At 36.3% G+C, this 16,149-nt stretch overlaps 1 protein-coding gene across 2 annotated transcripts; it reads right to left on the reverse strand.

Annotated features, from left to right (window-relative positions):
- Nucleotides 1–14,706: 14,706 nt before the first annotated feature.
- LOC120781611 (tigger transposable element-derived protein 1-like) lies at nt 14,707–16,149 on the reverse strand. 2 transcript variants are annotated; one of them, XM_040113848.1, is made up of 2 exons: nt 15,205–16,149; nt 14,707–15,133 (listed from the first exon to the last, which is right to left on the reverse strand). In XM_040113848.1, the coding sequence occupies exons 1-2, from the start codon at nt 15,559–15,561 to the stop codon at nt 14,888–14,890; spliced, it is 603 nt and encodes a 200-aa protein (XP_039969782.1). In that variant the 5' UTR covers nt 15,562–16,149; the 3' UTR covers nt 14,707–14,887. The 2 variants fall into 2 exon arrangements, with proteins under 2 accessions (XP_039969782.1, XP_039969781.1); XM_040113847.1 differs by having other exon boundaries at nt 14,727–15,137; nt 15,205–15,574.

The following is a 16,149-nucleotide window of genomic DNA, read 5'->3' on the forward strand; positions in this document are numbered from 1 at the left end:
GTCAACCCAACCGGCACTCTTTTCAAAAAATACTTCAGAAATATTTTTTTTTTAAATATATTATATCTAAACATTTACAACATAGTAAAACTATAAGTAAATTTAACAAAATAAATATAAGGTTATTCTTTTTCTTCTCTTTTAGCTCGAGTCGACCGCATCTCTTTTTATTAATTATTTGAATATTTTTTCTTCAGTAGGAAAAGGGTAAACAATGTGCATCGCTCTTTACGATGTGCCATGGCTTATCCTTACGTCCACATTTGCAATCTTGGCATAAAATGACGTTTTCAATTCGTCCTTTCTTCCACTGCAATGGTGGAATATTTTGTTCTTTAAAAAATACAAATGTACCACTTTCAATATTTTCAAAAGAAACTTTGCATTTATTTCTTTTTCGTGGTTTATTATTTTTAAATTTTCTATCTTGAGAGATTAATCTTCTTTTTGTTTGTGAAGAAGAATCTCCTAAGTTTATATTTTTCTTTTCAAATTGAAAAGCTGCAGTAAATTTACTATCTGCATTAAATTTTAAATTATTACGAAAGCATTTCTCGTACTTTGTTTCTTTTTTAGTTTTATTAAAATATCTTTCAAGGGATTTTAATTTCCCAAACTTTTTTCGTTGATAATTTAATTTTTTATCTATATGTGTTACAACACCACAATGAGCTAATTTGGAGCTTATGTTGGTTGATCCGTGTATCAACCACCCAAACACACTGTTCTGGAGTTTGTAATTCATATTTTCAAGTTATTTTTTCTTCTTTTATTAAATCAAAAAATATGTCCGCACCTAAAAGTAAGTCAATCTTACCCGGAACATTAAATGAAGGGTCGGCCAGCTTTATATTTTCTCGAATTGTTTTAACTTTTATGTGTTCCGAGGGCACATTGGACACAATCTTTTGTACAACAACGGTGTGTAAATTTGCTTCAAAATGATCTGTTAATGATTTTAAATGAAGATTAACTCTTTCATTTGCATTTGTTCTGTTTTGACCAACTCCTTCAATGGTCATAGATTCTGTTCTGGAAGGAAGTTTTAATTTATTTTTTAGTTCTTTGGTTATAAGGTGAACTTGAGACCCACTATCTAATAAAGCACGTGCCTTTATTACTCTTCCATCATGACCTTTTATACCAACAATTGCTGTGGTTAGCAGGACATTTTTAGAATCATTTTTTAATTTCTCATTTTTAGTATTTTTAATCACTGTCGTTTTTGCTTTAACGGATTTGTCTTTGTGGAGCCATAAATGATGGTTTCCTTGACATGTGAGGCAACTATCGTCTTTACAATCTTTTATATTGTGCCCTGTTTTAAGACATTTGGTGCATAATTTGTTTTTAATTACTGCATCCCATTTGTCTTGAGTAGACAGAGCTTTAAATTTATAACAATAAAATATATTGTGTGAATTATTACATCCCATTATGCATTTAAATTCTGCATTTTGAAATTTTGGTGATGTTTTTGAAACTTGTGCTGCTTCTAGTGCATTCCCTTCATGGTTCAGAAACGATTGTAGTGAATTTAAGCTAGGTATTTCCTTAGGGTTTTTAAGGGAATTTTCATACCTAAGTCTTAAATTGTTGTCTAATTTTTGCACAAGCGTATAATTTAATAAAGCTTGCAACAAATTATCTGCAGACAAACTGAGACTTTCCAATGCTTGTGTACTTTCAGAAATTTTTTCTTGAAATTTTCGTACACTAAAAGCAGTCTCAGTCACTACTGGTGCATCTAAAATTTGTTTGAAATAAGTGTTTGCGAGTAACCTTCTATTCGTAAATTTTTCATTAAGAAGGTTCCAGGCAACTGAAAAATTTGTCGAGGTTGAAGGCAAATTTGCAATACAACTTGCAGCCGATCCTCTTAATTTTGTTTTTAAAATACACATTTTATATGTGTCTGAAACATTTTGAGAGACTACGAGTTGCTCAAACAATTCTTTAAAAGTTTGCCACTGAGCGTAATCTCCTGAAAAGATGGGAATGTCTACTTGAGGCAGCGTAAAATTAGTAGCATTTTTTTTGCTAACGGATTTTAATTTAAGTTTGTAAAATCTATTTCTTAAATCATAGAATTTACTCGTTAACTCATCATTTTCGTGCTGGCTAATAAATTCAAGCACAGTATCACGAGTTTTTTCTATAAGTCTCTCTATACTGCCTAGAGAGACTATTTCGTTTAATTCGCAGTCTTCAATATTCTTTTCTAATTCTGTTAATAAGAATTGAAGCCTGCGAACTAAACCAGGATTTGGAAGGCATTCCATTTTCCTGGGAGCACTATTTTCTTTAATAATAGCGATCAATTCGCTTAACTTGGCGTGCGCTGTCAAATAAAGCGTGCCTACCGAACCTTCTACGTCATTTTTAAAATAATTTTCTTTTTTATTTTTGGGATCTTTGGACAATTCTAAATGGTTTCGTTGAAACTCTGACCATTTTTTGTCCAAACTATCTCGGAGTTTTTCCAAATTTTCTAAATCTTCATTTATATCCATACTCATGGACTTAAAATGAAGTTTTTGAAGTTCTTCTGCTAATTTTATTTGGTTCTCCATCTTCCCAAAAATAAAATAAACAATTGTATATGTATTGAAATAAAAATGAAAGATGCTCTTACCTTGTTAGAATGTGGTATGGTAAATTTTGTTGTTTTAAAGTTGATTGTTTTTAATTCACTTCGTTTTTTTTTTTTTTAAATATTATTATAATATATTGTAAGAGTGCAATAGAATGTAATAGAATGTAAGAGAATGCGATGAATGTAATAGAATGAACGACTGCTGTAAGAAGTGTCAATTGTCAATTGGGAATGTCTTGTGTGCTTTGCTGGGCGAATGAGTTTTATCGTTCTTTTTAAACTGACTGTCAACGAAGCGAGACGTGCTGCGCACGTACGAAATAAAAGTTTAAATTAATTGATTCCGGCCATCACATCTCAGAAGTGGGATGGAGTTAATTTAAATCGACTGCCGCATAATTAAACACAAAAAAAAAAAAACACTGCCGAAACCAGAATTCTTCGTTTTTCATTTCACGTTTTCTGTAGACAGTGCATTTACCACGTTTTTTTTTCCTGATTGTTGTTGTTGCTGCCACGATGTCGAATTTGTTATCACGTGCCCAAGTCATGAAAGTGCTACTGCAAACGGGTATTCAATTCGATCCTGATGCCACGATGAACCAGTTGCGACCGCTATATGATGAATACATTTCCGAGGTAACGAAAGCAAGTGAAAAAGAGGAAAACGCGAATGCCCTTGAAGATCCAGATGCCGCCGCCGACAAAAATACTCAAACTTCAATTCCCGCTACGATTGTGCAATCAATTCAACCTGTTGTTACGAGTGTACCTACGTTCATCGCCACTACGAGTGTTCAAAATTCAAATGTGCTTACAGATGTAACAACAACTGCCGCTTATGTCAGTGCTAAATTGTCAACTGCTGATACACGTGCATTGGTAACTACCCCCGCTATGAGTGTTGTTGTTTCAAGTGGTCCATCGGCTACTGCTACAACAAGTGCCCAATTGTCCACTGCTGTAACAACCGTGCAAATGAATACCGTTGTTCCAAGTGCTACAATTTCAAACAATTTGGACGAAGATGAGACCGAACGATTGCTGATCCAATTGCGTAAAAAACGCGAACTGTTGATGCTTCAAGCAGAGATTAATCAACTTACGCTACAACAGCAAGCACCTGCTGCAAAACCCGTTGGACTGACGTAAGTGTCATTGAATCAATGATGTCTAAATTTACAGCCGATGACCATTACGATGTGAATAAGTGGATTAGTGACTTGGATGATGCTTTTGCAATGCTGCAATTCGATGAGCGTATGAAATTCATTGCATGTCGTCGTATGTTGAGTGGAACAGCCCAGGTTTTTGCACGCACGATTACGGTATCCGATTATGAAGAGCTCAAAGCTAAACTTATTGGTGAATTTGGCCGCATGCGCACAATGAATGAAGTGTATCAACTGCTGAAAAATCGACGTTTACGCCCTGATGAAACCACCCATCGTTACATTTTGGATATGCAAGAGATAGCGATGTATTCAAAAATTACGGAAGACGAATTGATCGAAATGATTATTAGTGGAACAGGTGACACTTCATCAAGAATCGGTCATTTGTTTCCAGCACGCTCTATTAATGAACTGAAGGAATTTGCGGAACGATATGAACGTCTACGCTTCCAACCACCATTAGGATCAAAACAAATAGCAATAATTAATCGTAATGCGGCCAGTGCACTTCAGCCAACAACTCATCGATCAAATGCGGCCAACGCCACGTCAGTTCGCCCTACCGCAGCTCCAACCATGGAAACAATCCGATGCTACAATTGCTCCAAATTCGGGCATTATCAAAGCCAATGTCCACTGCCGAAACGACCAGCGAACTCCTGTTTTAAGTGCTCATCCACCGAACATGTGTATCGTGAATGCCCACACCGTACCACTGTTGCTGCCGTCCTTAATGCCAACGGAATGAATGATGCTAGAGTGGAACCAATTAGTGAAATGCAAATGGTAAGTGTTGTTTTTGATAAGTCTAACCGTGAACACAGTGAACACAGTAAAAACTTTAAATTAAATAAAAATATTTTTTGTTTATTTGATTCGGGCAGCCCCGCAGTTTAATCAAACGGAGTGAAGTTCCATTCGAATTACCAAATCAATTGAAAGAGACTCAGTACAATGGCCTAGGAAATGATAGACTCAAGACGTATGGGAATATCAATTGCAAAATAAACTTCCGAAATCAATCAATCAATCAGAAATTATTAACCTTGCCGAATAATCTTATGTCAATACCGATGCTTGTAGGCCGTGATTTTATGAAAAAAGCAAATATTACAATGTGTCAAATAAAATACATTTATGATACGAAAAGATTGAAAGAATTAAATAAAGCTGCCATTTGTACGAAGTTAGAGTCAAAACTTACTGATGTTCTGTGTTCATTTGATTTATTGGCCACTCACTTCTGTCACACAAAGAGTACAATTGAATCGCTTAATCAAGGGGGTGTTACAAGGGAGAAAGAGAAAATAATAGTGAAACACACTGAAGAAAAGTCAAATATCAGCCCGATGGAGTTAGAATTTGCAAATTTATGTGCTATTGTGCCTTCCGATTTGAATTCCTTAGACATTAATCCACATCTTCCGTCAAGGTTGTCATCAGAGTTGCGACAAACAATAACAGAAGTTTATTTCGAATTTCCTTCAGAAAAAGTTAAGCCATTAGAATATCTTATGAAAATTAACCTTACGCATGAAACTCCTATATACTGTAGACCAAGACGATTATGCCATAAAGAGAGAAATGAAATAAAAGCAATAGTAGATGATTTGTTAAAAGAAGGAATAATTAGACCAAGTCGATCACCTTATGCCTTTGCAATAGTACCTGTACCGAAAAAAGATGGCTCCCTCCGGAAATGTGTAGATTATAAACCACTGAACAAAATAACTATACGCGATAATTTTCCTATGCCATTAGTCGACGATTGCATTGAACACTTGGGGGGGAAAAGTTATTTTTCGGTTATTGATTTAAAAAGTGGATATCATCACGTGAAGATGCATCCTGATTCAATAAAATACACTTCCTTCGTGACTCCTGATGGTCAATACGAATATTTATATATGCCCTTCGGTTTATGCAACGCTCCTGCTGAATTTATGCGCTTCGTAAAATTGATTTTAGGTGACCTCATCAAAGAGGGGTTAGTGGTAGTATTTATGGATGACATTTTAATAGCTTCGAAAGATTTTAAGTCTCATTTGGAAACCCTTAAGAGACTTTTTGAAATTTTGGCTCGAAACGGTCTTCGAATTCAGCCCAAAAAATGCCGATTTGCTTACGACGAATTAGAATACTTAGGATACTTAGCCAACTCTGCTGGCATTTCACCCAAACGGTCACACTTGCAAGCAATTCAGGAATATCCAGAACCTAAGAATAGAAAGGAAATGGAACGTTGCCATGGTCTTTTTTCATACTTCCGCCGCATTGTACCCTCGTTCTCCAAGATTGCCCGTCCAATGACTAAATTATTGAAGAAAAATGAACAATTTCAGTTCACTGAAGAGTGCAAACAAGCCTTCACTACCTAGCGTACAAAATTGTTAGAGGCCCCTATTTTATCGATTTACAACCCTGAAGCTGAAACAGAATTACATTGCGATGCCAGTGCCTCGGGTTTTGGGGCAATGTTACTTCAGAAACAAGATGACAAAAAATTTTATCCGATTTCTTACTTTTCAAAAACTACTTCCGCCCCTGAATGTAGATTACACAGTTACGAATTAGAAACTTTAGCAATTATTTATGCACTTAAGCGCTTCCATACTTACTTAATGGGCATTCCGTTCAAAATTGTTACTGACTGTGATTCGTTGGCTATGACGTTAAATAATAGAAGCAGTTCAGCAAAAATTGCTAGATGGGCATTGTTCTTAGAAAATTATAATTATTCAATCCAGCATAGACCTGGTACATCCATGGCTCACGTGGATGCCTTAAGTAGAACTAATCAAACAATTGCATACATTGACACTGCGGAATTAGATTTTCACTTGCAAGTTACGCAAAATAGAGACCCCCGCATTGTAGAACTGCGACAAAACTTAGAACAATCTGAAGTGAAAAATTTTGAGTTGAAAGATGGGTTGGTGTACCATAAATCACCTGCAGGTCACTCACAGCTATATGTCCCTGATGAAATGATAAATAATATAATTAGAACGACGCATGAGAAAATGGGCCACTTAGCTACAGAAAAGTGCTGTACAGCAATTAAAAAATATTATTGGTTCCCGCAGATGAAAACTTACGTACATAATTTTATTCGAAATTGCCTAAAGTGTATTTACTATTCAGCATCTTCAAATAATAATGCAGCAACTCTACACAGTATTCCCAAAATACCGATACCTTTCGATACGATTCATGTGGACCACTTAGGCCCCCTTCCGTCGATAATATCAAAAAAGAAGTACATTTTAGTGGTCATCGATGCCTTTACAAAATATGTGAAATTATACCCTGCAACAGCAACGAGTACAAGAGAAGTCTGCAGTGCATTAGAAAGTTATTTTATGAATTACAGTAGGCCACGTAGAATAATAGATGATAGAGGAACGTGCTTCACTTCAGCAGAATTTGAAGAGTTTTGCAAAAGCACAACATAGTTCAAGTGCGAAATGCAACCGCATCCCCGAAAGCAAATGGACAAGTGGAGAGAGTGAATGAAGTAGTGACACCGATGTTAGCAAAATTATCAGAACCTCTTAAACATGCGGATTGGGCAAAAAATTAATTGAGATAGAATATGCCATTAACAATTCAGTACATTCCACCACAAAATATACACCTTCAGCACTTCTGTTTGGGATAGGACAACGAGGTAAAATAGTAGACGAACTGACGGAATATTTGGAAGAGAAGTCGAATGAACAGTTAACAGACTTATACGATATGAGAAAAAAGGCGCTGAATAACATAGAAAAATCTCAAGAGTATAACCTTAAGTACTTCGGTAAACACCACAGGGCGGCACCCGAATTTTCAGTGGGGAATTTTGTGGTTATTAAAAATGTGGATACCACGGCGGGTAATAACAAAAAACTGATTCAGCGATTTCGCGGTCCTTACGTAATATATAAAAAACTTCCGAATGATCGGTATGTGATACGGGATATAGAGGGGTGTCAAATTACACAACTGCCGTACGATGGAGTGTTAGAAGCAAGTAAATTGAAATTATGGATTAATCCAGACTCTAAATGTGTGCCAGAGGTGAGAAAAGACAACACTTCCGATATTAATATTAGTTAAGATATTTATATATATAAAAAAAAAAAACAAAAAACAAGAATAACAAATATTAAGTAAATATATATTATCAGTAAACCGAGGTCGGTTTAATGTCAGGACGGCCGAACTGTAAGAGTGCAATAGAATGTAATAGAATGTAAGAGAATGCGATGAATGTAATAGAATGAACGACTGCTGTAAGAAGTGTCAATTGTCAATTGGGAATGTCTTGTGTGCTTTGCTGGGCGAATGAGTTTTATCGTTCTTTTTAAACTGACTGTCAACGAAGCGAGACGTGCTGCGCACGTACGAAATAAAAGTTTAAATTAATTGATTCCGGCCATCACAATATCTAATATATATATATATATTAACTTTTTATTTATTTTTTTTTAAACACTTTTTTGAACACACTTTTTCAAAAACAAAGAAATATTTTTTTTTTAAACACACTTTCACTTTCAATATTTTAAAAACTTTTTTTTTTTTAATTTCACTCGCGTGTTTTAAAAACTACGGGGTCACCAAATTGTTAAGTAATAACGCGAAGGGTTCGGTTATAAAAATTGTACTCCGCTCTGGTTGCCCAGAACACCTTTATTTATAAAATTCCTTATCCTAATTCATGTATGCACCACATGCAGAGTGCATACACATATCTTAATACTAATCTACTGTACATACGGAAGTATGTACATATATCTTAAGCATAAATGTTCATAACGGCATACATACGTTTTTCTTATCCTTTAATAGTTTAGCGGGCTTATCTTCGCCAGTGTTGAGGCAGTACAAAGTAAATACATAAACAAACGCATAGAGATACATACATACATTTATATGCAATACGTATGCACTCAACAATTAACAAACAAAGATACGTATTTACTTACGATAACATATTGACCTAAGATATGCATTTAGGCAATTGAATACAAATGTGCATATGCACTTGAAAACAACCCCATACCATGTAGAATTGCAATGGGTATTTGTACATACATATTTATATTTAGGACTATGTTTTTATATTTTAGCGATAATGCATATAAATATTTGAAATATGATATCTGTTTCTACACAGATTTACAAAAATATCTCATTTACAATTGTAGCCGTTAAGAACTGTTCAGAAATCTGAACATAAGCATTATTGGTACATTTGCTGAATATTTATTTATTTATTTATTTTTTTTTATTTTATAATCATTTGTACAATAAAATATTTATTATATAAATACATGAAATCGCAGCACTGGCTATTAGGCTTTCAGCCGCCTTATTAATAGCTTAGGTACTATTATTGTGTTAGTTAGTTGTTAGTGTGTTAGATGTATTTTAGTAAATTTCTATCTTTTAAAAGTTTATATGTAATCATTACGTTGTCAGAGTAGTGTGTTGTTGAGTGGATTACTGGGCAGTCTGCTAGTATGTGTTGAATTGATACGGAGTTGTCACAAAAAGGGCAATTGGAACGGGATTTTCCCATAAGTATATGAGAGTGAGTTAGGATGGTGTGTCCGATCCTGGGGCGAGTGTATGCTTTGATGGCGCTTATTTTCGTGGTGGGCCCGTACAAGGTTGGTGTTCTATCTGGGTTGATGATGGCAACTATGGGTGTGTAGTTTCCAAGCATTTAAGTTTTCTTCGAGCCTTTTGTGTTTGATGAAGTTGCGTATGTCTTTTTCGAAAGATAGTTGTAAGTAAGAGCCGATATGTTTTTGACACTTTTGGCAGCGGCGTCAGCGAGGTGATTGCCAGTTATTCCCACGTGGCCCGGAATCCACATTATTTTGATTTTTCTCGGAGCGCTGATCACGTCGTCTCTGATTTTGCTTATTATCGGATTGTAATTTGATAACGACTTAATGGCTGAGATGCAAGACTTGCTGTCGGTGCATATGAGGTATTTACCATTGTGTTTTTTTGCATGCTCGACCGCCTTCAATATGGCAGATGCCTCTGCTGAGAAAACCGAACACATTTAAGGAAGAAGCCAGTTGCAGATTATATTGTGTTCGTGACCACGGAAAAGGAAGTGTATTCGGGTGACTTAGATCCGTCTGTGAAGATCAACTTCCAGCCATTTTTTTCGTATTCATGCTCCATTTCAAAAAACGTTTTTTTGAAAACATCGTTTGGTGTGTTTGGGCAGCTTGGATAGTTTGTTGGAGAGTGATTCACACGGGATTAGCCAATGAGGATGAAGGGGCTTTACTTTATTCCCCACAGACAGTGGAAGAGCACTTTTTTGTAAAGAAAACGCATTTTGTTATTGCTGAAAGAAATTTTGGTAGCCTGGTACGCCTCAGCGAAGTAGCAAAGGCCTTGGTCAGCGATGAGCTTTCAACCGCTTTTGATAGCAGTCGACGCAACCCACCAATCCTATTTTGTACACTTGGTAGACCTGACTCCGCAAGAATGATTTCAACTGGTGATGTTGGAAAAGCTCTGAGGCTACGGCGTATCGCGCAGTGGTATGGGGCACATATAAGCTTGATGTTGTTCTTCGAACTTCGTCCGTAAAGCGGAAGCGCATAGTCGATCTTTGAAAGAAGAAGTGATCTGACAACACTGATGAGCGTATTTGGATGTATTAACAAGTATTTTGATGAAAGGTATTTTACAATGTTTAATCTTGACTGATTTAACATTTACTTTCAATTTACGGTTAGTAAGAAAGCTTTTAACGAAATTCAAAATTTTCGGACCGATCTTCCAGTTTTTTAATTGCCGCAGCACAATGTGGGCACCGATTTTATCAAAGGCTTTGTTGAAATCTAAGGATAATATAAATAAATGATTCCTACTGGACAGAGCGTTGCAGATGGAGTGGTCGATGTGGAGTAATACATCTAACGTGCCTTGGCTTCTTTTATAACCGACTTGATTAGGTGTCATCAACTTATTCCGCTGGGCGTACCACGACAGCCGGTTCGCAATTATTTTTTCGAAAAGTTTGCCTAAGCTGGTAGGAGAGAGATTGGTCTATAGCTGTCGATATCTGTTGATTCTTTATTGGGTTTAAGAATAGGGATTACGCCCGATGTCCTCCAAAATTGGAGATAGATACCGGTGTCCAGTATTTTATTGTAAAGTTTGACGATTCGTGGCTTGAGCTCAATTGGCATGTTTTTGATCATAGGGTAAGATATTTTATCTAAACCGGGGGTTTTACCGCTTACTCCGGATAGAGTATACTCAAACTCATCTAATTGAACACTGAATTCGATTTGTTTTGCTGAGGGTGACATAGATGGAGATGGATGTTGTCAGAACTGTTGTTGGAAAAATGGTTGACAAATTCTTCTGCGATAACTATTGGGTTGTTTAAGTGACCTGAAGGCAAATTTAAGCACCTAATTGCTGACGTGGTGGGCGAACCAGATAACTTTTTGAGGTCAGCCCAGATTTGTCTCGGATTGGAAGAAGGATTGATTTTGAGCGTAAAATCTTGGAGACATTTGCGCTTGGCTTGTTTGACGGATCGACGAAAGTAGGCGTTGGCTTTTTTGAAGCAAATGAGTTTTTCTAGTGTGCGGGATCGTTTGTAGTCAAACCACGCAGTTTGTTTTTTTGTTCTTAAAGAAGCTAATTATTTATTCCACCAAGGGATATTTTTAGAAATTTTTGAATGATTAGTTTGTGGAATGGAATCGTTTGCTGCTGAGAGAATAATTTTCGTTATTCGAGCGGTTTCCTGGTTGGGATTTACTGCTGTTGGGCTTTTGTCACATTTAGCTCTGCAGAGAGTTTGGAATTTTACCCAGTCAGCGTGATCGGTTTTGAAAATATTTTTTGGTTTATAAAATTTGTTTATTGGTCCCAAGTGTACTTTTAGTATTATGGGGAAGTGGTCACTTCCATGTAAGTAGTCTAGTATGTTCCATTCACATTTGGCGGCGAGCGTATCTGTACACAAAGTAACGTCAACATGAGAAAAAGTGGAGAAAGTTGAAAAATGGGTGGCTGAGCCATTGTTTAAGGAGATTAAGTTTAAGGAAAGGATTACGTTTTCTATATGTTTTCCTCTGGAGTTTACTGTCGTTGAACCCCATATTGGGCTCCATGCATTCAAGTCACCGGCCAAGATCATTGGGGAAGGAAATTTGCAGAAGTTTTGACTGGATATGTTTCACTTTGTATGGAATGTCCCTTCTTAGTAAAACTCCCATGCCTTGTTTATTTGTTTTGTTATGTGGAAGATTGTCAAATATACCAACGTATTGTTTGGGGGTATGAGCAGTCTGTTTGTAAGCGATATGTGTTTCGTTTAAGAGTATTATTGATGGTGCGTAATCTTTAATTAAGAGCTGGAGTTCGTGTAATTGTTAATGTAGCCATTTAGGTTCCATTGCATCATCGTACACATGTTAAGGAGTACTACATTAAGCGCTTAGATTAAAGATAACTAGAAAGATTGAAGAAGGGAGAAGATGAGAAAGCTTAAGAGAGAATGAGATATCAACTAGAATGAGTTGTCAGCTTGGCTGAGTGTCAACTGTTGAAAGCTCACTCAAGTGATTATTGAGAATCTTTGCTGTATTCAACTTCGTTATTTTCTGTGTTATTTTGTTCTTTTTGTTTGGAATGTTGGTGTATTGTGGGTGTATCAGAATCATGCATATAGCTATTGTGGGATGCCATTGAGTTAGGTGGATTATTGTTGGCGGTTGAATATTTATTGATGGAATTTAGAGTGCTGAAAATTAGGGAAGATGTTGTTGGACTGAGAGAGGTAAGGTTTATGGGAATATCGTTGTTATTTATTGTCGGTGGAGAGTTGTGTTCACTTATGGAAGGAGTGGAGATAGATGCTGAGCAGTTTTCTGTGTACTGATTATTATTTTTATTTGGGGTGTGGTTGATGTTTGTATTATTTGAGGTTGAGTGCGGTGTAATTTGAGTTGCTGTTTTTAGTGCATTAGCAAATGATTCTGTTAAGGTGTTGGTTGGAAGAGTGTCTTTGTACTTTTTAAGAGCATCTCGCATGCTGCATTTTTCCAAGGTTTTTATTTTCAGTATTTCTTTTGCTTGCTGAAACTTAGGACAAGAGTTGGCGGAAGACGGGTGATCCCCGGAGCAGTTCATACACATCGTACGCTGGCAGTTTTCAGGGAAGTGTATTGGAAGTAGGCTTCCATCACGCAATTCACTGATTTTGTTTATGTTTTTGCTAATGGTTAAAATAGCATTGTGAACACGAAAACACGAGATTTTTGAAAGAGGCTTGGAAGTATCGTCAGATTTTAGCACAATAAATTTGGGATCGTCTTTTTTTGCAGGTGGAAGAGTAGGAAAAATTTCCGACAGTTTTTGATTCGCTTTTTTACGCTTTGGTTGGGGACTCTGGGCAAGCAGAGCAAACCTATTGTCGCCGAAATGGGTAGCCCCTTGGGGCATTTTTGATCAAAGAACACTCACAATTCTGTAATTAAGTTTTGCTTACTCACTTATATACAGCAAACCAAATATGTTTGCAAGAGTAGCTTAAGCAAATTAGAAGCACACGCGGGTTGCTATATGATTAGCGGAAACTCGGAAATAACAACGACACAACTGCTCTGCACGAATGTTAGTCGGTGACTGTTGCTGAATATTATATGGTAGGAATCCCTTGAAAAAGAATAAATTAATTTGTAATTTTAGAATCACTTGCATGCACAAAAAATCATTCATTCGATAAATAGTAAGGCTGAACCCACAACGGATTAGTCAAAAACGTTTTTGACTAATAAGACACAAAAACGTCTTATGCTCCAACCCACACCAAGCGAAGCACAATGCGACATTTTGTCTTTTTGTCTCGCTTGGTGTGCATTGAAATACAACGAAAAAAGGAAACGAATATTTTCAATAATTGAGTTTTCTGAACGAAATGAAAGAAATAAAAGAGCATGGTGGATGCATTTGTACAACCAGAAGCGCGATTCAGAAAATATTATTACATACACATTTGATTTCTGAACTGAGAATGCATCCGAGAAACTTTCGAAATTTCACTAGGATTCAGGTGTCAACATTCGAATATTTGATGTAAAACATTTAATTTTGAATCAAAATACAAACTACCGCCAAAGGATAACTCCTCCAAAATGATTAGTTATAACATTTTGCCTATGAAACACAACGGTGCATCTATAAGCAACAAAAGGTGTTTTCTGTCTTTTCTTGTCTGTTTCATTCGGCATGTGTTGATCGGCAACAAAGACGGTTTTGTCGTATTTGGTGTGCGTTGGCTGTATGAAAATACATAAGAAGTTCGACAACAGCTCTTCAAACAAGTCAAATCTCGATCATGCGTCTTCGTTTCGTCTTGTTCGGTGTGGGTTATCACATATGAAGCTATGAGCAGTTGTCGTATGAGACAAGAAAAACTGACTTTTGACTAACCCGGTGTGGGTTCAGCCTAATGAATGAAAAAACTAGTAATGAACGAAACATTTCTAATGAACGGAAATTTAGTAATGATTGATGTCTTGAAAACTATCGAATGAATGAAAACCGGTGAACTATCGAATAACTTGATAGTTTTCATTCGATAGTTCACTACTAGAGAACCGACCTACCGATTTCGACTAAATTTAAAACGTTTCATTCCCCTAAAATTCCTATATCACAGCGTAAAACTGGGTGAAATCGAACTAAAACCAAGGCTACTATCTATATACAGTAGATATCGGTTATATGCATTTGTTAAAATGTAAAAAAAAGTTTGCATATAAGCGGTATTCGCTTATATGCACAATAAATATATTGAATATACACAATCAATCCGATATAAACAAAAAATTGCACACAAGAAATAGAATATATAAACTTATTCAGTTTACTAAAAATTATATTTCACTTCAGTCAATTCATGTAATTTGAAAATTTTCAAAAGGTACTTAAAAAAAATCTGTTATTTTCTTCTGGCATTTCTGTTTTTCAGAAATCTCTAGGATTAAATTTTCAATGTCTTCAAAACCCTCTAAGGGGTACATATACCTATGTAGATTGTTATGGAAAAAATAGTCACGCAGCGAATCTAAGCTTAGCAAGGCATTTTTCGTTGAGGGGTGTTTAATACAAGTATCAGATTGCGCGAACCCTTCCTCATCTTCAATAGAATTTTCATTGACTGCCAATACGTCCGCAACAATATCCTCGTCCGACATGGTTCCAAAGCAGACAAGTTCATTGTCGCATTGAATGTATTCGTTTCCAAGTGTGCACCATTCATAGTTTTCGCCTTCAGTGGCTGCAATCTCATCTGTAATGAATTCAATGTTGTCAATGCCTGGCTGAAATGAACGATTTTATTTTAAATTTGTACCATCTTCAAACCACGAAATCTACCACGAAATCTACCTTTTTGAAACAATTCCTAATTGTTTGCTGCTTAACAATGTTCCAAGCACGATTTGCATATTTGATACCATCCAAAATAGTGAGCGATTTCAGCAATTCAACTATAGATAGGCCCTTCTCCAACGCACAAATTTGTTTTTTTATTAGGATTTGGCGATATTCTATTTTAAATGAGTGGATGATACCTTGATCAAGTGGCTGAATAAGGGCAGTTGTATTTGGTGGCAAAAACTCAATCGTAATGCTTGAGAATTTCTCATCTGTATTGTGGCAAGGAGCATTATCAACAATCAAACATAATAAGATAAGATTTTGATGGAGATTTATTAGAATCTTTTCCCAAATAACACTCGCCATCCAAGCACTTATTGGCGTTGCTTTTGAGTTTTGAATCCCTTTGGATTCTCATACTTGCCTTTGTAACTTCCATTTGGCAACGCCTTGTAGTACAGCCCGGTTTCATCGGCATTAAATATACAATCCGGCGAAAATTTTTCAAGAATATGAGGCAAACGGTTAATAGTGAAGACTTCTGCACTTGTTGCGTTATTTTCGCAAGCTTCTCCGTAAATCTTGGAAAAGTTAAGAGCATTTCGCTGGCACCAACGCTGCAACCAACTACGGTCTGGCACATATCTTTCGTTTAATTTTAAGACAAATTCCTGTGCTTTGGAAAGCAAGACAGGTCCGGTAACAATTCCATTTTGGGATCGGATTTGGGTAAACCAGGACAACAAGGTTCTATCCAAATTCACGTGTGCGCCTTTCCTATCCCGTTTCCTATTTGGATTTGTTATGGCGCGGATTTTGCTCTCTTCGATTTGAATGCGCGATATAGTGCTTAAGCTAACTTTGTGTTTCGCAGCTATGATTTTTCGGTCTTTGGAAGTCTTTAAATCGTTTAAAACAGCAATTTTTTGTTTCGCTGTTAACACAACACGACGC

Source organism: Bactrocera tryoni, unplaced genomic scaffold, assembly GCF_016617805.1.
Source record: "Bactrocera tryoni isolate S06 unplaced genomic scaffold, CSIRO_BtryS06_freeze2 scaffold_7, whole genome shotgun sequence".
NCBI classification, from domain to species: Eukaryota; Metazoa; Arthropoda; class Insecta; order Diptera; family Tephritidae; genus Bactrocera; species Bactrocera tryoni.